This window comes from Bos indicus, chromosome 2, assembly GCF_029378745.1.
Source record: "Bos indicus isolate NIAB-ARS_2022 breed Sahiwal x Tharparkar chromosome 2, NIAB-ARS_B.indTharparkar_mat_pri_1.0, whole genome shotgun sequence".
NCBI classification, from domain to species: domain Eukaryota; kingdom Metazoa; phylum Chordata; class Mammalia; order Artiodactyla; family Bovidae; genus Bos; species Bos indicus.
In genome coordinates this window covers 103,965,461-103,990,052 of record NC_091761.1, presented here as the reverse complement: position 1 = coordinate 103,990,052, position 24,592 = coordinate 103,965,461, and the positions used below count along the sequence as shown (strand labels likewise).

The window sequence follows — 24,592 nt, the reverse complement described above, 5'->3', positions numbered from 1 at the left end:
AGTTACAGGTTTGAGAATCTTCCTCAAGAAGATGGCATTTAAAGCCGTGAGACGAGGAGTTAGTTAGTGTAAACAAGGCAGAGACCAAGGGCTGAGTCTAATCTTCCCGAGCCCCAGTGTTTCCTCATCTGGCAGAAAAATCAGGCTTCCCCTGCCTTCTTCACAGACTTCTTGTCAGAACCATCTTCAGGCTTTTAAAGCAGTGAATGAAACCCGTGATGATGTGAGACTCTGTTTCAGCCTTGGGATGGGAAGGCATGAAGGGTGAGAGCATGTCAGGGAGCAAGAGGGGCCCAGAAAAGCACCCGGAGTTTTCTTCTTACATATTGAGAAGGTAGATACCTCTGCTGTTGAAGGATGTCATGAGACCAAGTGTTTAAACACTGAGAAAAGCGCCAGAATCCTTGGGACGATGTTTAGACTTGGGGTTCAATCATGTTCAAACATTGGATTAATACTGATGTTTCTAAGCCTGGAGTCTCCCTTAGCCCTATTGGTACTGGAAGAAAAGAATCCCGAGAGGATTGGCCTCACACCCTCGGTGGGGTTGGGGATGGAAGCTGAAACTTTGCTCATCTTACCTTCTGGGAGAAAAAACAGCCTTTGCTTCGCTTCGTGTGTAACTTCAGAGTCACCTCTCAGATGCCCTAAGTTCATAAAATATTTATCATCAGCAGATGGCGGCCAGGGGCAAAACGGGCTCTCTCACTTTCTTCAGAACCTTTAGAGATCATTTCACAGGGGAGGGAGGGAGGGAGAATGAAGCTCCGATCCAGTGCCCTCTTCTCCCTGCCGTCTGTCGTCCTGGGCTCTCTCCCAGACCCCAGGGCCTTCGCACGGAGTTCTCTTTACACAAAGATCCCACAGTGCTTTGCAGGCTTGCGTGCACAGAGGTTTCCCGAGCTGCTGCTTTAGTTCGCTTTAGGTTTTTCTTCACTCTGGACTCTCCACACTAAGGGTTCAAAGTTTTAAAACAAAGCAGATACTGCCTTGCCTGGGTGATGGAGCAGGATGAAAGGAATGGGGAGCAGGGATCTTGGGAACCAGGCTGGTCTGACAGGTCCTTCTCTATGAGTTCAAGCCCTCGTTCACTTTTACCTTGATTGGTGTTTTCGTGAAATTATTAACTTAATGATTTATTTAGTGGTGTGCTCCCACCTCTCTAGGCCTTCAAAGAAACCAGGTTTGTAACTTGAATAGATAAGAAGAAGGTGGTGGGAGTGAGGTCCAAGTGAGGAGGCAGCCAAGTGGAGTAGGGGGCTGCTCTGCAGAGGAGAACAACTGCCCAGATCCCGAGCTTGAGAGCATCACTCGGATGAGAGTCATTGCTCACCCTGGGGCAGAAGCCCTTGGTTCTCTCCCTTGTTTTATATTGTCCCCTGGGGAGAGGATCAGTGACTAGGCAGGCAGAGTCTGAGACTCTGGGGTTGTCAGGGGAGCACTGCTCCTAATTAGGGGTTGCTGGAGAGGCACTGCCTGTCTGGAGACATCCAAGCAGGCCAGTGTTGACCTTCCTACACAGCTGCCTTCGGGATTTTAGGTTAAGGATGGGTGGTACTGTTAGATGTTGGCTGGAGTCGTATGTGTGTGTCTGTGTGTATGTGTATGTGCTTGTGGGGTGGGGAGAAGAGAGAGAAGACAGAGAAATATTGATTAACTGATGGTGAGAGGGTAGGACTGACTGGCCAAGGGGCTTCCCTGGTGGCTCGGTGGTAAAGAATCCACCTGCCAATACAGGAGATGCGGATTTGATCCCTGAGTTGGGAAGATTCCCTGGAGAATAAAATGGCAGCCTGCTCCAGTATTCTTGTCTGGGAAATCCCATGGACAGAGGAGCCTGGCAGGCTATAGTCCATGGGGTTGCAAAGAGAAGAGCATGACTTAGCTACTAAACAACAATGAGAGACTGGCCAAGAAGGCACTTGTCATAATCTTCTCAAAACAAGCCAGGAAATTGTGGCTTACGAAGCCAAAAGTGGCCAGATTATTCAAGGTCAGATGCTGTTTATCACCTTCCCAGGTGGCATAGTGGTAAAGAATCTGCCTGCCAGAGCAGACACAAGAGACTCAAGTTCGATCCCTGGATCAGGAAGATCCCCTGGAGAAGGGATGGCAACCCCCTCCAGTATTCTTATCTGGAAATTTCCATTTGACAAAGGAGCCCTGTGGGCTAGAGTCCATGGGGTCGCAGAGAGTCTGATACAATTGAGCGATTAAGCACACACTCATTCAAGTGGATTCTGGCTAATGTCTAAACCTCCTGCATTAGGGAACTTGTAATGAGTTATGTCTGGGATTTCCTTTAGTACACTGAGGTAACAGCTCTGTAACTTTTAAAAGTACTTGTAAAGCAGCTTCTCTGTGCCCGCCCTCACCAGGTGATGTGGGTTGTGAAGAAATACTGAGTACATCCCGGTGACTCAGATGGTGAAGAATCTGCCTGCAATGTAGGAGACCCAGGTTTGATCTCTGGGTTGGGAAGATCCCCTGGAGAAGGAAATGGCAACCTGCTCCAGTATTCTTGCCTGGGAAATCCCATGGACAGATAGCCTGGCGGGCTACAGTCCATAGTTCGCAAAGAGTTGGACACGACCCAGCAACAAACACTTTCACTTTTCATCCCTACCTTAGAGGAGTGGAACCTATCAACTTGTTGAGACAAGCAAATGAAACAGATTTGGGGAAAAATGAAAGACTGAGTTTCTGGAATGTAACTCAGGTTTCAGGATCTGAGAGGGATGTGTACTGCCCTGGTGAAAACTGTGCCCCCGGGGTTTGGATGCCTTGAGGAGAAGTCCCAGGGGAATTTGCTTCCCAGGGAAGTCGGGAACCACTTCATACCTGGAGTCAGTATCTGAGCCCCTATGTTTGAGGACCCATCCCATCACAGCACTTGGACGCACTCTATGAACTCTATGACTGTGGGTGCTTAGAGATGTCCCATCAAGGACTTTGTGCTGGAGGGTGGGGACCATCCTGTCCCGGGAGAAGTCAAACAACTGTGGAGTCTCGTCCGCATCTGCCAAGTGGGATAGCGTCACTGTCACCTGCCCCCCTGAGACCTCAGATGGTTGTACAGAGGGAGGGATAGAGTGTGGAGGGCCTGGGGTAAAGCGCTGTGTGGTTTTACTGGCCACAAAATTGTTTGGGCATAAAGATGTTGGAGTTCATGCTCTTCACGCTCTGACACTGTCCGGTGCCGCCTGCTCTGGAGAATTCCTCTTTGTCCAGCGTTCTCGCTCCCTGGGCTCTCCTGCTCTCTGTAGTCTCCTTTTCCATTCCTCTGAGGTCCTTCTTCATTCCCTCCCTTTCCTTCCTCCTTGTTCCCAGATGCTTCCTCTGCTCCCCTGGCTTCTGCGGTGATGGAAATGCATGAGTGTTTATCCCACATCTAGGTTTCCTGCCCTGTCCTTGGTCCTAAGCCCAGATCCTGAGTGCTCTTTGCGTGTCCTGCAGGTATGCAGGTCAGCTGTGGCTCCTCCCATCATCCGTAAAGGCATCACCCTCATGTGGTCAGCACTGACTCCCCTCCTCCCACCTCCGTGTCACCCATCTGGGGTCAATAGGGCAGCCATGACTGAGTCTCTGATGCTGCAGGAACCCATGCTTGCTGTTCCTTCCTCTTGTTCCTCAAGCCCGCGCCCTCCTTCACTAGTGCCCCAACCAGTATCTCAAAATGTTTCGAATTAAACGTGGACTGATTTAGCAATAGAATACCACCTTTCCTATGCCCCAAAGGAATCTTCTCTGTAACTCTCACGAATTACAGATTGAACCAGCTGTTGTGGTTGTGCTTGGTTTATGAGCATCTTCCTCTCTCTGCCGAGCAGCCCTGCTCATCTCCTGCCCCACCGCTCCCCCACAGTGGCCCCGAGGCCCCCGACACTAGGAACTCGAAGACCACGGCAGGAAAGCCACACCTACCCTCTTGTGACCGTTGATTGTGACAGCCTCCTAAGCCCTGTTCCTTCTTTATCGAGAGTTGTTGCTGTAAAACTCAGACCTGACAAGGCTCAAAATCGCTTCGATAACTTGTCACCGTTCCCAGAACAAAAGTTGAACTCCAGCAGACCCCAAATGTCCTTTTCTTTCTGTCTGTCCATTTCCCTCCTTGGGAGCCTGTGTGGTCAGCCCTGCGTGAACACTTGGGAGTTCCCCCACCCTGCGGACACTTTGAGTTTCCATACGCTGTAGGTGGTGTTCCCTCTGTCAGGAACACCATTCCCTTTGCTTCTCTTCCTGGAGAAAGGCTGTACTCCTCAGGTCTGGGTTAGTATTTACTCCATGTAACCTGTCTTCAACTTCCTTCTCATCACACATAATGTGTCTCTCTTTCTTTGTTCCTACAACTTTCTGTTTGCACTTAAAATTCACTTGCCTCCTTGCATTATAGTCACACCAGCAACAGGGGCAATGCCCTGTTTATTTGTGAGTTTCTAGAGCATCCAGCCCAGTAGCAGTTTACGGTTGTTAAATAAATGAATGAATGAATGAGATAGACATGCTTGGTAAAGCTCACATGGGCACCAAGGCATCATTTGCCTCCCTATTTGTTGGCTCATCATTCTTAAAAGGAGTGAGTAGTGGGTCTCTCTGTTCAGCTTTTGCAGTGTCAGGCAGCTAAGGGAAAACAGGGCATTTCTGACAATCTTGTGGCTGATGTGTGTCTGACTCCCTGAAAGTCGCTCCTTCTCCATAGTTCTGATCACTCTATCCAGTCTCAGCCCCTGCACTTCTGAACTGGAGAGACTTCAAGAGCACTTTTCAATATCCGTTCAGGTAGCTGGCCTCCTGTAGACCTTGGCTCCAAGCTCCCATCCCCTCTCTGTCCCAGTTTTCATGAGCCGGCCGTGGTTGGCTCTCCCAAGCCTGACCCAGACCTCATCACTCAAGTGCTGGAGTCCGTCCCTAGCTGGGAGAGTTCCTGTGCTGAACACCAGTTTGGAGACCCAAACTTTGCTTCCTGTTGCAACATCTCCTTAGTGCCAACTTCTGAATATTTCATGTTGGTTTAAGCCTTAACATTACCTTCAGCCCAGTTGTCGGTTACTCTTATCCTTCCTTCCCAGATGCTGTCTGCTTATCAGGCGCCCACTGTCTGTCCTCCTTTGCCATTTCCTCCCATCACACCTGCAGATGTGCTGGCCACCCTGTGGCTGTGGGGCACTGTAGCTCTGCCTCAGACGAGGGCATCACTCACCGTGCAGGTGAAAAGCCAGAGAGCTTTTAACCTCTCCTGCTCCTGGATTATGTGGGTAATACCTATCCTGTCTCACCTGAGTTGCTTCAGTTCCATCTTAATGAATCCCACAGGTCCACTCTTCACCCCTCTGAAGCATTCTCCACACTGTAGCCAGAAAGATCTTTTTTTTTTTTTTAATTGTGGTAAAAGTCACATAATATAAAGCATACTATGTTAACCATGGTCTTCCCTGATAGCTCAGTTAAAGAATCTGCCTGCAGTGCATGAGACCCCGGTTCGATTCCTGGGTCAGAAAGATCTGCTGGAGAAGGGATAGGCTACCCACTCCAGTATTCTTGGGCTTCCCTTGTGGCTCAGCTGGTAAAGAATCTGCCTGCAATGCGGGAGACCTGGGTTTGATCCCTGGGTTGGAAAGATCCCCTGGAGAAGAGACAGGCTACCCACTCCAGTATTCTTGCCTGGAGAATTCCATGGGCTGTACAGTCCATGGGGTTGCAATGAGTTGGACACGACCAAACGACTTTCACTTTCATGTTAAAGTGAAGTCGCTCAGTCGTGTCCAACTCTTTGCGACCCCATGGACTGTAGCCTATCAGGCTCCTCTGTCCATGGGATTTTCCAGGCAAGAGTGCTGGAGTGGATTGCCATTTCCTTCTTCACGGGATCTTCCCGACCCAGGAATCGAACCCGGGTCTCCCACATTGCAGGCAGACGCTTTACCATCTGAGCCATCAGGGAAGCCGTGTTAACTATATCTAACTGTACAGTTCAGTGGCTCTAAGCACATTCACATTGTTGTACAACTCTCACCATCATCCACCTCTCGGATTTTTCACCTTCCTAAACTGAAACTCTATCCCTATTAAACACTAAGACTCCCTTCCCGCTCCCCACCTCCTCCCACTCCTGGCTCTTCTCATCTACCAATGACTTTCTTTTATTAAAAAAAAATAATTATTATTTGGCTGCGCTGGGTCTCAGTTGCAGCATCTGAGATCTAGTTCCCTGACCAGGGATAGAACCTGAATCCCCTGAATTGAGAGTTGGGATCCTTAGCCAGTGGACCACCAGGGAAGTCCCCAGTGTACTTTCTGACTCGATGAACTTGAGTATTCTTTGTTGTTGTCATTGTTCAGTCGCTGAGTTGTGTCCGACTGTTTTCAACCCCATCGACTGCAGCATGCCAGGCTTCTCTGACCTCCACTGTCTCCCAGAGTTTGCTCAAATTCATGTCCTTTGAGTTGGTGATGCTATCTAACCATCTCATCGTCTGCCACCTCCTTTTCCTTTTGCCTTTAGTCTTTCCCAGCATCAGGGTCTTTTCCAATGAGTCAGCTCTCCACATAAGGTGGTTAAAGTACTGGAGCTTTAGCTTCAGCATCAGTCCTTCCAGTGAATATTCAGGATTGGTTTCCTTTAGGATTGACTGGTTTGATCTCCTTGCAGTCCAAGGGACTCTGAAGAGTCTTTTCCAACACCACAGTTCAAAAGCATCAATTCTTTGGTGCTCAGCTCTTTTTATGGTCCAGCTCTCACATCCGTACATGACTACTGGAAAGACCATAGCTTTAACTATACTGACCTTTGTTGGCAAAGTAATATCTCTGCTTTTTAATATATTGTCTAGGTTTGTCATAGCTTTTCTTCCAAGGAGCAAGCGTCTTTTAATTTCATGGCTGCAGTTACCGTCCGCAGTGATGGAGCCCAAGAAAAGAAAATCTGTCACTGTTTCCACTTTTTCCCCTGTATTTGCCATGGAGTGATGGGATCAGATGCCATGTTCTTAGTTTTTTTGTGTGTAAGTTAGAAAAATCTTTAAAGGTGTAATGTTGTTCATGTCACATTGCAGTCCTGCTTTAAAGCCCTTCTGCATCTTACCTAGCTCCTAGGAATAAAGACCACGTTTCTAAAGAATGTTAGAAAACATGGCCTACAGAGCCAAGAGTATCTGGCCCCAGCTGTCTCCTCAGCTTCTCTTTCACTCACAAGCCAACAGCCCCCTTCTTTTACTACCTTGGCCCTGCTTCAGTCTACCCCGGGGCCTTTGAACATGCCATTTCCTTTGTTTGGAACTCTGTTTCTTGTCTTTCAGCTTAAAACCCATTTAAATCCCTTTTTCACAACGCCTACCTAATGCCTACCCCCACTGCCTCTAACAGCTCCCTGAATTCCCCCTTTATAGCAGTTACCACTGTTTTTAATTATACTGTCATGTGATCATTCATTACTCTCTGTCCCTCCCTAGACTCCAAGGTCCAAGGATAGGGACCACATCTGTGTTGTTCACAATTTTATAAGCCCTGTGAGTAACGTGGAGTCAGGGACTTGTACATATTATTAGCATCAGATTAAGGGGATGACCCCAGCATGACCTGACCTGACCAGTCCCACAGAAGTTAACCAGGTCTTTGTACAAGCATGTCCTAGGTATGACACTCTGCCACTCAGCTCCTCGTAAACATAGATACGGCCTCATCAAGGGTAAATCATGACACAGGTGTCAGCATGTGGCTCCTAAAATCCTTACTCAACATCTAGTACTGCTTATTGAAAGTATTCAGATGTGCATGTTTATTCCTTAATTTTCTTGTTGTAAGGAATTTGATAGATAATATTAATACATACCATTGTACTTTGAATTCACTCTTATTTCCTTGAATTCAGAACCAGTAAAAATTTCATCTCTTTGTATGAATTGTTTGCTCCTTTTAATCACATGAGAATTGTATTCCTCATTGGAATTCCTTTTTTTTTTTTTTGTCTTATCTGCCAGGGTATTCATGATAAATTTCATGTTTAACATGGTAAAATTACCTCTGCCAGGTATCCTATTTTAGTTGTCCTCTGTTGTTTTAAAAGTGACTTTTAATTGTTCTGTTGTGTTATGCTTCATTATTAAAATCAGTGCAGATTCTTTTGCTTGGAATATATGTTTATATGTTGTGTGTGCATGCTAACTTGCTTTAGTCGTGTCTGACTCTTTGCGACCCTGTGGACTGCAGCCCACCAGGCTCCTCTGTCCATGGGATTTTCCAGGCAAGAATACTGGAGTGGGTTGCCGTGCCCTCCTCCAGGGCATCTTCCTGATCCAGGGATCAAACCCCTATCTCTTAGCCTCCTGCATTGGCTGGCAAGTTCTTTATCATTAGCGCCATTGTGCTCTAGAGCCTGTGCTCCACAACAGGTGAACCCTGCCACCACAACTATTACATGTTACTGAGAGAGTTCAGTTCAGTTCAGTTCAGTCACTCAGTCGTGTCCGACTCTTTGCCATCTCATGGACTGCAGCACACCAGGCTTCCCTGTCCATCACCAACTCCCGGAGCTTGCTCAGACTCATGTCCATTGAGTCGGTGATGCCATCCAACCACCTCATCCTCTCTCGTCCCTTTCTCCTCCAGCCTTCAATTTTTCCCAGCATCAGGGTCCTTTCCAATGAGTCAGTTTTCCACATCAGGCAGCCAAAGTATTGGAGCTTCAGCTTCAGCATCAGTCCTTCCATTGAATATTCAGGACTGATTTCCTTTAGGATTGACTGGTTTGAAAGTTCAAGGGACTCTCAAGAGTCTTCTCCAACACCACAGTTCAAAAGCATCAATTGTTCAGCGTTCAGCTTTCTTAATGGTCCAACTCTCACATCCATACATGACTACTGGAAAAACCATAGCTTTGATTAGACAGACCTTTGTTGGCAAAGTAGTGTCTCTGCTTTTTAATATGCTGTCTAGGTTGGTTATAGCTTTTCTTCCAAGGAGCAAGCATTAAGGAGAGTTAACAGGCAGGTTGATAAGAAGTCCAAGCCTAAGGCCCCTTTAAGGAAGAGATAAATGTTTTTTCTTTTTCACATTCTTTTGCCTTAGACAAGTAGGCCTCATAGGCAGCAGTATCTCTTGTTCAAGGACCTGCCTTTTTTTGAGCTTTGGATGTATGTTATGGGAGAAAATCTGGGTAAAAACTTTAACAGCCTTGAGCTCTGCGTTAACCTGTTTCTTCTGGCTAATCTCATGCTGATGTCATCCTAGGACTTATGTTATGGGGAACAGTCTGGACAAAATTCTCACAGCCTTGAGGTATTTTTTTTTCTGTTCTCAGCAGCTGGCAGAAAAGTATATAATGCCCTGCTAAACTAGTGAGGTGGGTACTCTTTCTACCCACTTCTGATGTCTATGTCAGAAGCTTTCTTTGTCCTGTCACTTTAAATAAAATTGTGCATACAGAGCTCTGAGTGACTGAGACCTGTCTTTGGTCCCAGGGTTAAATCTTCTCCTTTGGAGACCACGAATCCAGTGGCACTGTTCACCGTAAGCTATCATTACATTATGTAATACGTAATATATTTTAATTTATGTGTTACTTACATGTGGCGTATATATATATTTAGTTGATTATTTTGGGTCTTTGTTGCTGCACAGCTTTTCTCTAGTTGTGGAAGTCAGGGGCTGCTCTCCAGTTGCGGTGTGCGGCTCCTCTTGTTGCAGAGCATAGGCTCCATAGTTGTGGCTCTTGGGCTTAGTTGCTTTGTGACATGTGTATCCTCCCAGACCAGAGATTGAACTCATGTCTCCTGCATTGACAGGTGGATTCTTTACACTGAGCCACCAGGGAAGCCTGATGTATGTAGTACATGTAATACGTATTACAAAGCCCTTATTCCCCCTTTTCTTATCCCGTAGTGGTAGCAATCCATATTCTTCGTTTGGAGCCACGCTGGCCAGGGATGATGAAAAGAATTTGTGGAGCATGCCTCACGATGTGTCCCACACAGAGGCAGACGACGACAGGATCCTGTACAACCTGATTGTCGTTCGTAATCAGCAGGCCAAAGATTCAGAGGTAAGCAGCTTTTGAGATCTTGCTATGTGCAGATGGTAATGCACAGCAAAAGAGAGCAATGACAGAGAAGAACAGCTTGAAGTAGAGAAAAGAATGAAGCGTGATATGTGTGAAACGAAGGGCAGGTCTTTTAGCAGCATCTAGTCACGAATTATAGCTGGTCTTGGTATACCTGCTTAATATACAGATAAGACTGATTTCTAATTGTTGCTTTAATGATATAAATTACAACTGTATGGAAAAAGCAAGGCAGTGCTGTTCAGATCATGAAGATACTTTATGGTCTTAAATAGCTTAACCATTCCATGTCTAATCTTTCCAGTTGTTTGGCCATCCGCAGTTCAACATTCAAACTGAAGGTTGGAGGGTACTTTGCATTATCCCCAGTTTGAATTAATGGAGCCTGAATTGTTTTTTTTTTTTTTTCTGTTTTATCTTCTTGAATTGTGCTTATTGATCAAATAGTATATCTGGTGTATTTGAGATGATTTGTGTAATAAGGCTTGAAATCACTCTTAATGGACTTTTAATCAAAGTTATTGATACAGGAACACTAGACTATTGAAAAGGAGATGACTTCATAAATTAAGAGAAAACAGCAAAAGGGATCATATTTTATTTTCTCTTTTTTTTTCAAAAGTAGTATTATGTACTATAACAATACAGTATAATGTTATATTATAGGTGTTTTTTTTCATATAATACAGCCTGAGTTTTCTAACCTCTGTGTTCAACTGTTAGTTCTGAGTAGATACCTATATTAGATATGACTTTGTGTGTTCCTTTGTATTTTATAGTAATTGAGAAGAATAGGGAGATTTAAAACGTCAGGCTCTTGTTTTGAAGTAAAGTACCAGAGCGTGTGTGTATGGGGCAGTTATGGCAAGGGAGGTCTGTTTCTTATGTAGGTTTCTTTATATTTTTGATTATTGTCTTTTCTCCAAAACATGCTGTAGCAGGATATGATAACTTTTTTTTTTTTTGGCCACATGGCTTGTAGGATCTCAGCTCCCCAGCCCAGAGATCAGTCTCCTACCCCCTGCAGTGGAAGTGAGGAGTTGTAACCACTGGACTGCCAGGGAAGTCCCAGTAACTTTTAGAAGAGCCTCGTGTCCCAGTCCTTTTATTCTGGTGTGACCTGGAGTACCTTACGGGGATGGAGGTAGACATAGAAGTGAGGAATCACAATTGCCTCTGGTTCTTAAGACCTTGGGGAAGGGCAGCTGAAGAGTCCCCCAGTGGCTTTGATGAGCATCCTTTATTGGCTGTGGGGTCTTGCTGAGGACCACTTCTACAAAATATTGGTCACAGGGCTTAAGTCAAAGACTAGGGGAAGGAAATGGCAAGCCACTCTGGTATTCTTGCCTGGAAAATCCCATAGATAGAGGAACTGGCGGGCTACAGACCATGGAGTCACAAAAGAGTCGGACATGTCTTAGCAACTAAACCACCACCACCAGCATCCTACTAGTGGCCGTGCACCTGCTACCCCGGCTTCCCTTATCCCCACTGCAATCCCCTCCTCCACTGGTAACGTTCGAAAGACATCGTACAGGCTGCTTAGGCCAGGAACAGCCATCCTGGCTGCCGCTCCTGAGCATATGGACGGGAATGCATGCATGACCTAGTTTTTCCTTTAATGGGAAGAGGTAGTCCTTACCCTACTGTATTGGGCTGACCAGCTAGGGTTTCTGCTGGTGAGCATGGAACCAGTTCTTTTTTCCCTTTTCTTTCCACACTCTTCAAAGCTGTGACTGTAATAGGGAAATGAAACATATAGTACTCCTCTCTCTCTCCCCGACAGGGTCTCATGCCAACTAGGAGAGGGGCGTGAAGGGTGTTTGCACTGGGCCTGGCAGCTCTCAGAGGAGCTCCAGCTTCTCTGCCCTGTTTACCTTTGCTATTGAATCAGTGCAGGAGGCAATGTGAGCTGCAAATCGCTCTGAAGAAGCACAGCTTCCAAAGAGGCCGTTGTGTCGTTCTGTGCTGCTCTTGGGCCGTGTGAAGGGCCTTCCAGAAGGCTTGCCTAAGAAGTAAAGTCAAGTTTAACTCTAGAGAAAGAAACCCTGCAACCAGGACAGGCCATCAGGTCAACAACATGAAGATGTGATGATGAAGATGAAAGGGTGTGAAATGTCTATTCATAGTGCTTCCTTCTTTTTAGGTGTAAAATATGTATACAAATATATTCCCTGGTGGCTCAGATGGTAAAGAGTCTGCCGGGAGTGCAGGAGACATGGGTTCAATCCCTTCATCAGGAAAATCCCCTGGAGAAGGGAATGGCTATACACTCCAGTATTCTTGCCTGGAGAATTCCATGGACAGAGGAACCTGGCAGGCTATAGCTCATGGGATTACAAAGAGTCAAACATGACTGAAGTGACTAACACACTATATCTATGTGTATACATAAATATATACACATATATACACATAAAGTGAAAGTCGCTCAGTCGTGGCCGACTCTTTGTGACCCCATGGACTATAGAGTCCATGGAATTCTCCAAGCCAGAATACTGGAGTGGGTAGCCTTTCCCTTCTCCAGGGGATCTTCCCAATCCAGGGATCAAACCCAGGTCTCCTGCATTGCAGGTGGATTCTTTATCAGCTGAGTCACCAGGGAAGCCCTACACATATAAAGGTGTTTATAAAGTATGTATTTTAAGGTATATGGGCTTCTCTGGTGGCTCAGTGGTAAAGAATCTGCCTGAAATGCAGGAGACCTGGGTTCGATCCCTGGGTCGGGAAGATCCCCGGGAGGAGGGCATGGCAACCCACTCTAGTACTGTCATCTAGAGAATCCCATGGACAGAGGAGCCTGGAAGGCTGCAGTCCATAGGGTCGCATGGAGTTGGACACAACTGAAGTGACTAAGTGGCAGCAGTATCTGTACATACATACATAATATATGAAAAAGAAAGTGGAAGTGGTAGTTGTCTTGTCGTGTCCAACTCTTTGCGACCCATGGACTGTAGCCCGCCAGGTTCTTCTGTCCATGAAATTCTCCAGGCAAGAATATATATACACGTGGTTAAAAAAAGTTTATTTTCTACCGAAAGTATGATATGCATATAAAAGGATTGTTGTTCACTTGCTAAGTCGTGTCTGACTCTTTGCAACCCTGTGAACTGCAGCACGCCAGGCTTTCCTGTCCTTCACTATCTCCCTGAATTTGCTCAAACTCACGTCCACTGAGTCAGTGGTGCCATCCAACCATCTCATCCTCTGTTGCCCCCTTCTCTTCTTACCCTCAATCTTTCCCAGCATCATTCTCCACACAGATTGGATCATATATTATATATCATTCTGTACTTTGTTTTTTTTTCCATTTAATAATATATTTTGGACATATTTCCATTTCACCATGTGTAGATTTCCCTTATTGTTTTGAGGGGCTCTCTGTTCTCTTGCATTGATTTCCCATCATTTATTCAGACAGTCCCTATTGTTGTTTAGGTTGATTCAGGTTTTTTGTTGTTAGGAACAGAAGCAATGCCTCAGTGGGTATCCATATATACTTGTATGATCTTTAGTTGCTTTTTCAGGTATAGAATTACTGGATCAGAGAGTACACGTGTATTTAAATTGTAGCAATTGTCTTAGTGCTTCCTTTGTGGAAGAACCTAGGAAAAACACTTTAAGGTGCAGAACTGACTAGCACTGGAAATTCACACAGTGTTTAAGAGGAGCAGCTGCTGATCTCTAGATAGCTGTTTGCCTTGCTGAGACTGTGGATCTGGAAGTGCCAGAACTCTGGATTTTTAAGAGAAACTAAAACCCTAAATTTACATATAAAATGTACAGATTATTAAATGATAGCTCAGATTAAACATGTGTCAGCTAAACAAAATATGTTTATGGGCTATATACTTAATGTTTACGATACAGACTGCTGCTGCCGAGTCGCTTCAGTCATATGACTGTGCAACCCCATAGACGGCCCACCAGGCTCCTCTATCCCTGGGATTGTCCAGGCAAGAACACTGGATTGGGTTGCCATTTCCTTCTCCAATGCATGCATACATGCATGCTAAGTCGCTTCAGTCGTGTCCGACTCTGTGTGACCCCATGGACAGCAGCCCACCAGGCTCCTCTGTCCATGGGATTCTCCAGACAAGAATATAGACTACTACTATTCAATATTATTGTTACTTTGTTCAATAGGATTGAAAAATGAACTAACTGTGAATTTAGAAGGCAGAAGTAGAAAGCTGGTGGTAGGTGTACCTGTTGCTTATTTTCTTTTTCATGCAGGATATAATTGGCACAAATTTTAATAAAATAGAGCATTTTAGTTTTTTGAGAGAAAAACAAATTCCACCTACTAAGGAATAAGGAACCCTAGATATTTTTGCATGAGGACGATTTAGAAACTCAAGCAAGGCATTAAGGAAAATTGAACATTATGTTTTTCCTTGAGCAGCAATATCGTGAAAAACCTAGGAACGTCTGTACTTGGAATTCTTTGAAAATTGAAGAGTAATTTCAAAACAGTGTATGTATCACCGACATTCCCTTACTGAATCTGGAGCTGGTGGGAGAAGGGCTATGAGTATAGTTAAGGCTAAATTTGCAGTGTTGTCCCAAAGTGGAAAAAAAATCAGAGAAGATGATATATACGAGGGCAAATAATGAAACATGGCCTGAATTTAAAGTTACTTGCAGCGTCAGAAAATAAAATAGTAACATTAGTTAATTCTAACACAATCCACTTTCATTTACGCAAACCTTCAAAAGCTTGAATACAGCAGAAGAACTGACACATTTATAGACCGCCAAGTAGTGGAAAAATTTTGCTCTTGTCTTTAATTTTGGAAAATATTTTATGCTTAACTAAGAAACAATAGGAACTTCCCTGGCGGTCCAGTGTGCTTTGAATGGAAGGGGCATGTGTTCAATCCCTGGTTGGGGAACTAATTAACACCCCACATTCCAAACCACCAAAAAAATTTTTTAAATAGTAAACAACCACAAAATCATGTCAATAAATCATTGTCCTTATGTTCATTCTCATTAACCTAGCTGTATACTTCATATAACACTCTGTATTCTAGGGGGCCTAATAATGGTTAATGAAATATCATTGCACCTTATTTATTTGTTTTCTATAAATAATTCTAATCATACTGACCCACCCTGCCCTCTAAGATAATAATGAAAACCGTGCCAAGCACTGTTCAGCTGCTTGACATACATTAAGTCCTCTACACAACAGCTGTGAGGTGGATGCCATTGTTACTTCTTTTTGAATCACCTTGTTCAAGGCCACACCGTTGAAATGTGGAGCCAGGATCTGAATCTGGACTTTGTGAATCTAGAGATGCAAAATGTAATGAGCACCATGATTGAAGTTGTAAGAGAGGACTAGATATTGTCTGTGATTCCAGGAAGATTTCAGAATGCGCGGGCGGAATCTATCCAGAGTCTATTTCTGTGACTTTTTGAAACCAGTGATGTGAAAAGCAGTCTCACATCAGTGGGATGAGAACTGTGTGTGGTTTGGGGATTGTGACCGAAGTTCATAAAGTGGTCCCTGTCAAAATCCACCTTTCCCACATTATGGATCTACACGCTGGTTAAGACTGGTTAAGTACAGCTGGTTAAGACTCCAACCAAGTGTTTCGGTTTTATTAGTTCCAAGATTCTTCATCTTGTTTAGTGTTCTCTTGTTATTTGGTGCCTCTTTCGATGGTTCAGTAATAGATCTTTTAGGAGTCTGTGCATGGCTTTAAGATTTTTACTCTGTTCAAAAATACTTACATTTTTTATTAAGAATGTGAGTGCTGAAAATCAAACCGTTGTCATAAACAACGATTAAGGACTATTTTGGTTCAAAATAGGTAATGTTTATTTGGCACAATCGGTGATAGAAGTGCTAGGCTTGTTTTTAAATCTATCAAATAATTACGCGCTCGGAAACACACCTCGTTCTGATGATGAGTGAAGTAGTGTTTATGCACTGGCAGGAGCCACGTGAACACCAGATGCTATGTGGCTCAAGGAATCCCGTGAAAACTTGAAAATCTCCCTCTGCTGAGCCCCAGGGAATGGGCTGTATGTTACTGTTTTTCAGAACTTTACAGGCAAAAACATAAAATGTTCCTGTTTACAATTTGTTCTTCCTGTGTGTCAGGACTCCCTGCTGGCAGAGTGTTGCCAGGCATTGTAAACAGTTCCTATAAAATGTTTAAAAGAGCGACAGATGTTCCCAGGGGTTTGTGTGCAACGTCTGGATTATACGCTCAGCCTGTCATATCCCTGGTACTGAAAGAAAGGACAAAAGAGAGTTAAGTGGAATATCTGGTCAGAGGATGTGAGGAGGTGGAGAGAGGGTTGAGTTGATTGGGTACCAGCCACATCACTTGGAAGCGCTTGGAGCGGGGATGTTCTGGTTGGGCTCAGCATGACTCCCTCCAAGTCTTCACGTGCTGGGTGGGGCTTGCTCTGGTCGGGCCCTCTGACTTCTCTGCACGTGGGTGAACACTGGCTACAGTTAGCGATAGGACTGTAAGTTTTAAGTCAAGCAGTCAAGGAGCAAAATAACAGTGGAAAATGGAAGTGATTCTCTAGATAATTCTGGGCTTCTCAAAAGGCCTCTTTGTTTAGGATGCAGATGATCCAGATTGTTTAATGTAACCATTCTTTTTTTTTTTAACTTTTTATTTTGTATTAGGGTACAGCCGATTAATGAACAATGCGGGTAGTTTCAGGTGAACACTGAAGGGACTCAGCCACACATATGCATATCCATTCTCCCCCAAACGCCCCTCCCATCCAGGCATGCAAGCATTCTTTATTTGACTTTGCTAGTGACTGTTTGGGTTAGAGGGGGAGAGAATAAAAACACTCATTAGGATCTGAGAATCAAGCCATCTTACCCTCTGTGTTCTAGGTAATAATATTTATGGGGGTTCATGCTGGGTGCTGAGCAGAAGCGCCCTTCTTAATGTGTGTGCTCCAGACAAAAACTCAAGCCTCACAGTAACCCTATGAAGAAGGGGTTTTGACACATAAGATCAGAGACTTTGACCATCTGTCCAAGGCATTGAGAGTGGGACAATTGGGATGGTAGTTCAGTCTGTGTGTATGACCTGGAAATCTCTATGAACAGAAACACTTGCTGCCATCTCTCTCTTGAGCTTAGAAAGAGCTTCAGTGGAATCTTTTTGGTCAAAGACAAAGTGAATGGGTGTTAATCAAATGGGTGTTGAAGTGAAGGGAAGTGAAGTCGCTCAGTTGTGTCCGACTCTTTGCGACCCCATGGACTGTAGCCTACCAGGCTCCTCCGTCCATGGGATTTTCCAGGCAAGAGTACTGGAGTCGGCTGCCATTTCCTTCTCCAGGGCATCTTCCCAACCCAGGGATCAAACCCAGGTCTCCTGCATTGCAGACAGATGCTTTACCATCTGAGCCAGTAGGGAAGCCAAATGGGTGTTGACTTCCTGCCAAAGTAGCTGCCCTGGGCTGTGTATTTGTCAGCTGTTTTTCACCCTGCACCAGCTGAATCACAGAGTGGATGATGTTGGTATTTGTTTAGTATCAGCCTCTCTGGTGGCTCAGGCAGTAAACAATTTGCCTGTGGTGTATCAGACCTGGGTTTGATCCCTAGGTCAGGAAGATCTCCTGGAGAAGGGAATGGCAACCCACTCCAGTATTCTTGCCTGGAGAATCCCATGGACAGAGGAGCCTCGTGGACTACAGTCTGTGGGGTCACAAAGAGTTGGCCACGACTGAGAGACTAACAAAACAGCAAACCTCTGTTGTGCAGTGCACGCAACAGCCTCCAGGTGCTGCCGCCTGGGAACTTTTAACACCTCGGGCACCATTCTGGGTACAAAAGATCTGTTGGGCTCCACCAAAGACATTGTCTGTCTGTCTGTAATGTTCTTTTCTATTCTTTGCCCACCCCTGACTTAAAAAATCTAAGCATTTTGGATATTAGCATTAAGGTCTTACGTGTTTCTTAGCAAGTAGGTAGCACATCAAAACTCTATGTAAGCCAACAAAGTTGAGACAGAAAATTAAGCAGGCAAAGGGAAAATCATTAGATATTCAGTAGGATGTGAGGTGGTGAAAAGCATGCGTTTTGGAATTAGACAGTTGGGGATGAGAGGCATACCTCTGCCATGTCCTGAGATGACACTGAATAGTCAGTTATTTGACCTCAGGGAGTTCTTACTGTTTATTGTCCAATTTGGGACACGATCGCAAGGTCTTAAACTAAGAGGACAGGGGGAGGATTTCTCTGGTGGTCCAGTGGTTAAGACTCTGCTTCCAGTGTAGGAACGGAGGGTCGATCCCAGGTCGGGAAACTTAAGATCCAGCATGCTGCATGCTGTGGCCAAAAAATTTTTAAAAAGAAGAAGAAGAAAGAAGTTTCCTAATATTGAATATGTATAGGCATGTGTGCTCAGTCATGTCTGACTCTTTGTGACCCCACAGAATATAGCCCAGCAGGCTCCTCAGTTCAGTTCAGTTCAGTCCAGTCGCTCAGTCGTGTCCAACTCTTTGCAGCCCCATGAATCGCAGCACGCCAGGCCTCCCTGTCCATTACCAACTCCCGGAGTTCACCCAGACTCACGTCCATCGAGTCAGTGATGCCATCCAGCCATCTCATCCTCTGTCGTCCCCTTCTCCTCTTGCCCCCAATCCCTCCCAGCATCAGAGTCTTTTCCAATGAGTCAACTCTTTGCATGAGGTGGCCAAAGTACTGGAGTTTCAGCTTTAGCATCATTCCTTCCAAAGAAATCCCAGGGCTGATCTCCTTCAGAATGGACTGGTTGGATCTCCTTGCAGTCCAAGGGACTCTCTCAAGAGTCTTCTCCAACACCACAGTTCAAAAGCATCAATTCTTTGGTGCTCAGCTTTCTTCACAGTCCAACTCTCACATCCATACATGACCACAGGAAAAACCATAGCCTTTACTAGACGAACCTTTGTTGGCAAAGTAATGTCTCTGCTTTTGAATATGCTATCTAGGTTGGTCATAACTTTCCTTCCAAGGAGTAAGTGTCTTTTAATTTCATGGCTGCAGTCACCATCTGCAGTGATTTTGGAGCCCCAAAGATAAAGTCTGACACTGTTTCCACTGTTTCCCCATCTGTTTCCCATGAAGTGATGGGACCGGATGCCATGATCTTCGTTTTCTGAATGTTGAGCTTTAAGCCAGCCTTTTCACTCTCCACTTTCACTTTCATCAAGAGGCTTTTGAGTTCCTCTTCACTTTCTGCCATAAGGGTGGTGTCATCTGCATATCTGAGGTTATTGATATTTCTCCCGGCAATCTTGATTCCAGCTTGTGTTTCTTCCAGTCCAGCGTTTCTCATGATGTACTCTGCATATAAGTTAAATAAACAGGGTGACAATATACAGCCTTGACGTACTCCTTTTCCTATTTGGAACCAGTCTGTTGTTCCATGTCCAGTTCTAACTGTTGCTTCCTGACCTGCATACAGATTTCTCAAGAGGCAGGTCAGGTGGTCTGGTATTCCCATTTCTTTCAGAATTTTCCACAGTTTATTGTGATACAATTTTCCAGGCAAGAATACTGAAGTGGGTTGCCATTTCCTACTCCAGGGGATCTTCCCAACCCAGGGATCGAACCCGTGTCTCTTGAGTCTCCTACATTAGCAGGTGGATTCTTTACCACTGAGCCAAGTATGCCAGGCCAAAGATAGAAATTGAAACTGCTCTAGATAAACTGGGATGTATGATCACTTTTTAGAAAAATTGTGGTAAAATATAAATAACATAAAATTTGCCATTTTAACCATATTTAAATGTCAGTTCAGTGGCAACTAAGTACGTTCACATTTTTGGGCAGCCGTCATCACCATCCACCCCCAGGACTTTTCATCTTCCCAAAGTAGAACTGTATAACCCTTACACGATAACTCCCTCCTACCCTTTCACAGCCCCTGAAACCCACCTTTTTACTTTCTGTCTCTATGAATGAGACTATACTAGGTACCTCGTATTAAGGGAATCATACAATATTTGTCTTTTGTGACTGGCTGACTTCACTTCGCCTAAGATCCTCAAAGTTCATCCATGTTGTAGCATGTGTTAGAATTTCCTTCCTTTTTAAAACTGAATAACATTCTATTGTGTGTATAGAATACACATGGACTGTAGCCTACCACACCCCTCCATCCATGGGATTTTCCAGGCAAGAGTACTGGAGTGGGTTGCCATTTCCTTCTCCAGAGGATCTTCCTGACCCAGGGATCGAACCCAGGTCTCCTGCATTGTAGGCAGACGCTTTACCATCTGAGCCACCGCGGAAGTCCTATTGTATGTATAAACCACATTTTGTTTATGCATTCTTCTGTCAGCAGGCATTTGGGTTGCTTCCAACTCTTGGCCAATGTGAGTAATGCTGCTATGAATGTGGGTATACAAATATTTGTTTGAGTCCCTGATTTAAATTCTTTTGGGTGCAAACCCAGAAGTGGAGTAATTGGATCATACCATAATTCTGTGTTTAATTTTTGAGGAATCACCATACTCTTTCACAGCGTCTGTACCATTTTATTTTCTCAGTAGCAAAGCATGAGAGTTCTAATTTATCCACAGCCTCACCAACACTTGTTAGTAAGATCACCTTTCTTAACCTCCACACTGGTCAATGAAACAGCTGATGACTTCAGATTGATCAGTTTTCACATCCAGATAGAGACAGTTGCAGCTGTGGACCATTCATCACCACTGAATATTAGCATTAGGGTTATAAACCCAGAAGAAACTGATGTCTTAGCAGAGCCTCCTTCTGAGCCACTTGTCCACGGAAGATAAATAGAGGATGAGAAGACTGGGAGAGCTCTTTGTATGTGAATTTAGTTCTGTTTTTTTCCTAAGCATCCACATGCTAACGTGTAATGGCCAGGCCCTCTTTCTATTCCTGTTCCTTAGATTGTCCTTACTGGCCTCCTATCCTTGGAGCTCCAGAAAGGTAGTAGATAATACACCTTGGGAGTACTGACAGGTCAGTGACAGAGAAGATGGACAATGCCTTGGGGACCTCCAGGAAGATGCAGTGCCTGGAGGAGAAGGGCAGGGAGCTGTCCATCTCTTTCCATTACTAGAACTTCACTGTCACAGTAACTAGTGGCTGCATTTTTGGGTTTCCTAAGTTACCGTGCTTGTGCTGGTGAATTTCCAGAAGGCAGACCACATGTTTATTGGTGCTCATGTGCAGGATCATTTGATGATAAGAGCTGTATCTCTCCATTAGTTTTTCTACAACTTGCATAAAGCAATTAGGCCTGAGAAGAAACAGAAACCATAAAGCTGCCTCAGTTCGCTTCAGTTCAGTTCAGTCGCTCAGTTGTGTCCAACTCTTTGTGACCGCATGGACTGCAGCACTCCAGGCTTCCCTTTCCATCACCATTTCCCAGAGCTTACTCAAACTTATGTTCATCGAGTCAGTGATGCCATCCAACCATCTCATCCTCTGTCGTCCCCTTCTCCTCCCTTCTTCAATCTTTTCCAGCATCAGGGTCTTTTCCAGTGAGTCAGTTCTTCGCATCAGGTGGCCAAAGTATTGGAGTTTCAGCTTCAGCATCAGTCCTTCCAATGAATATTCAGGACTGATTTCCTTTAGGATTGACTGGTTGGATCTCCTTGCAGTCCAAGGGACTCTCGAGAGTCTTCTCCAACACCACAGTTTAAAAGCATCAGTTCTTTGGCACTCAGCTTTCTTTATGGTCCAACTCTCACATCCATACGTGACTCCTAGAAAAACCATAGCTTTGACTAGACATACCTTTGTTGGCAAAATAATGTCTCTGCTTTTTAATATGCTGTCTAGGTTGATCATAGCTTTTCTTCCAAGGGGGAAGCATCTTTTAATTTCATAGCTGCAGTCACCATCTGCAGTGATTTTGGAGTCCAAGAAAATAGTCTCTCACTGTTTCCATTGTTCCCCCATCTATTTGCATGAAGTGATGGGACCAGATGCCAAGATCTTAGTTTTCCGAATGTTGAGCTTTAAGCCAACTTTTTCACTCTCCTCTTTCACTTTCATCAAGAGGCTCTTTAGTTCTTCTTCACTTTCTGCCATAAGGGTGGTGTCATCTGCATATCTGAGGTTATTGATATTTCTCCCGGCAATCTTGATTCCAGCTTGTGCTTCACCCAGCCTGGCATTTCGCATGATGTACTCTGCATATAAGTTAAATGAGCAGGGTGACAATATACAGCCTTGACGTACTCCTTTCCCGATTTGGAACCAGTCTGTTGTTCCATGTCCAGTTCTAGCTGTTGCTTCTTGACCTGCATACAGATTTTTCAGGAGGCAGGTGAGGTAGTCTGGTATTCCTGTCTCTTGAAGAATTTTCCACAGTTTGTTGTGATCCAAGTGCCTCAAGTTGTATTTTTTTAAGTTATAGTTAACTAGTTATAAATTTGAAACATGAGGGATTATCAGCAAATTAAGCCTTCAGTGAACTACTTCTGTGATGACTTTGGTTTTTCCTTGAACAAGTGAGATCATCAGAAATACCTGCCTGTGTAGAGTCAGGGAGACTCCTCCACAGAATACCTGGATTTTCACAGCAGTTTTTTGGTATAAATGAGTTATTTAAAAAAAGTGAGAGAGGCTTCCCTGGTGGTTCAGTGGTTAAGACTCTGAGCTCCCAGTGCATGGGGCCCCGGGTTCAGTCCCTGGTCAGGGAACTAGATCCCACATGTTACAACTAAAGATCCTGCATGCCACAACTAAGACCCTGTTCAGCCAAAAAAAAAAAAAAAGAATGTGAGAGAGAGACCCTAAGAGGTTTTCTCTTCCTGATAGCATCCAGAAATGGGCTTGTGACTCAGGGTTCGACGCCCTTCCCTCTGGGGAGGAGAAGCAGAGCTACAGGATCTGAGGATTTAGGGCAGATAGCTATATGATTGTCTCTGTTCTATATTTTAAATGGGAGCAAAAATAATCATGTGGTAAAATAAGTCTATGGCCCTAGAACTTTATACAGAAGATTGTAAAACACTTTCCAGCTTATTTCCCTCTTCAAAAAATACCAGTGTGTCTAATTTTTCAAGGTATCTTCTATTTAGGGTTTGTTTCAACAAAATTCTGCCTAATGTGTCTAACCTATTTATTAGTTAATTTTATTAAAAACAATGTGTCTAATGTTCAGTTAGGCAAGCTTGATTTCAAATGAGTACTTTCAGTTCTTCATATCCCCGAGAATCAAGTATTTTCTAGTCTTGATGTTTATTTAGTGTTAACAATGCAGAAAACTCCTTTATGCTCTTCCTGCATCTCCTTCCTCTCAACTCAGTATAAGGACAAACTGATTTCTATTTGCCATGCAGTTAGAATTTCTGCTTTCATCAAAGTAAGGACCCACTTTCAATTTCACAACTGTTCTTAGGTCAACATGTTGGGCATGTATGCCAGGGGACCTGGTTGTTTGCTCATGCAAATCTCACAGGCTTATGATACCCTGGGTGTGTCACTTCCGCCCCAGATCTAGTAATCAGCTTTGCAGGTCTTGCACTTGATTTTCTCAGGGCACACAGAGCTGTTTCAATTTAGGGGGCATATTATTCAGAGAAACAGAAGCAGGAGGATGTGTGTGTGTGTATCTATATCTCTATATCTGTATATTTACCCCTATATCTATCTCTCTCTACTTTTCTATCTTATCTGTCTCTATCATTCTATCATATTTGCCTATCTATTTACATTTTTTTGTTTAAAGGAAATGGTTCACACAATTGTGGAGACTTGGTGAGTCAGCATCTGATGGGGGAGGCTGGAGATTTAGGGGTAGTTGAAATTCAAGTTCAAAGGCAGAATTCCTTCCTGCAGAGAGGAGGGTAATCTTTGTTTTATCACTACCTTCAAGTGATTAGGTAGGGCCCACCCACATTGAGCTTCCTTCCTTAGCTGATAAAGAATGCGGCTGCAATGTGGGAGGCCTGGGTTCGATCCCTGGGTTGGGAAGATGCCCTGGAGAAGGGAAAGGCTACCCACTCCAGTAGATTCTGGCCTGGAGAATTCCATGAACTGTATAGTCCATGTGGTTGCAAAGAGTCAGACATGACTGAGTGACTTTGACTTCACCCACATTATAGAGAGTAATCTGCTTTACTCCCAGTGTGATAATTTAAATATTAATCTCTTACACAAAATACCTTCAGAGAAACATCCAGAATATTTGACCAAATATCTGGGCACTGTGACTCAGCCAACTTGACACATAGATGAACCATCATAGAGGATTTTACTAACACTAACCAAATTTGCAAGAGACTGCCATGTAAACCCGAATGTATGTAACCATTTGATGGGCCATAAAGTTGACTAATCTGTCCAGCCTCTCCCATATAATGAAATATGTAAAGGAAACTAGTGACCATACTGGAAGGTGCCTGGGGAAGAGGGATCAGAGATCAGCAGCACTGACATCAGTGGAGTACTTGCTGTGCACCCAGTGCTGCTCTCAGTACATGACATTGTGCTTGAGCTCGGTCACTAAGTCATGTCTGACTCTTCAACTCTGTGGACTGCAGCCTGACAGGCTCCTCCGTCCATAGGATTTCCCAGGC

At 44.4% G+C, this 24,592-nt stretch overlaps 1 protein-coding gene across 1 annotated transcript in view; it reads left to right on the top strand.

The window, feature by feature from the left end:
* Window positions 1-24,592, top strand: part of MREG (melanoregulin) — a 69,727-nt gene that overhangs the window by 9,724 nt on the left and 35,411 nt on the right. The window contains exon 2 of the mRNA XM_070771891.1: window positions 9,877-10,036. Coding sequence (XP_070627992.1) covers window positions 9,877-10,036 — 160 coding nt within the window. The remainder of the gene's footprint in view (window positions 1-9,876; window positions 10,037-24,592) is intronic.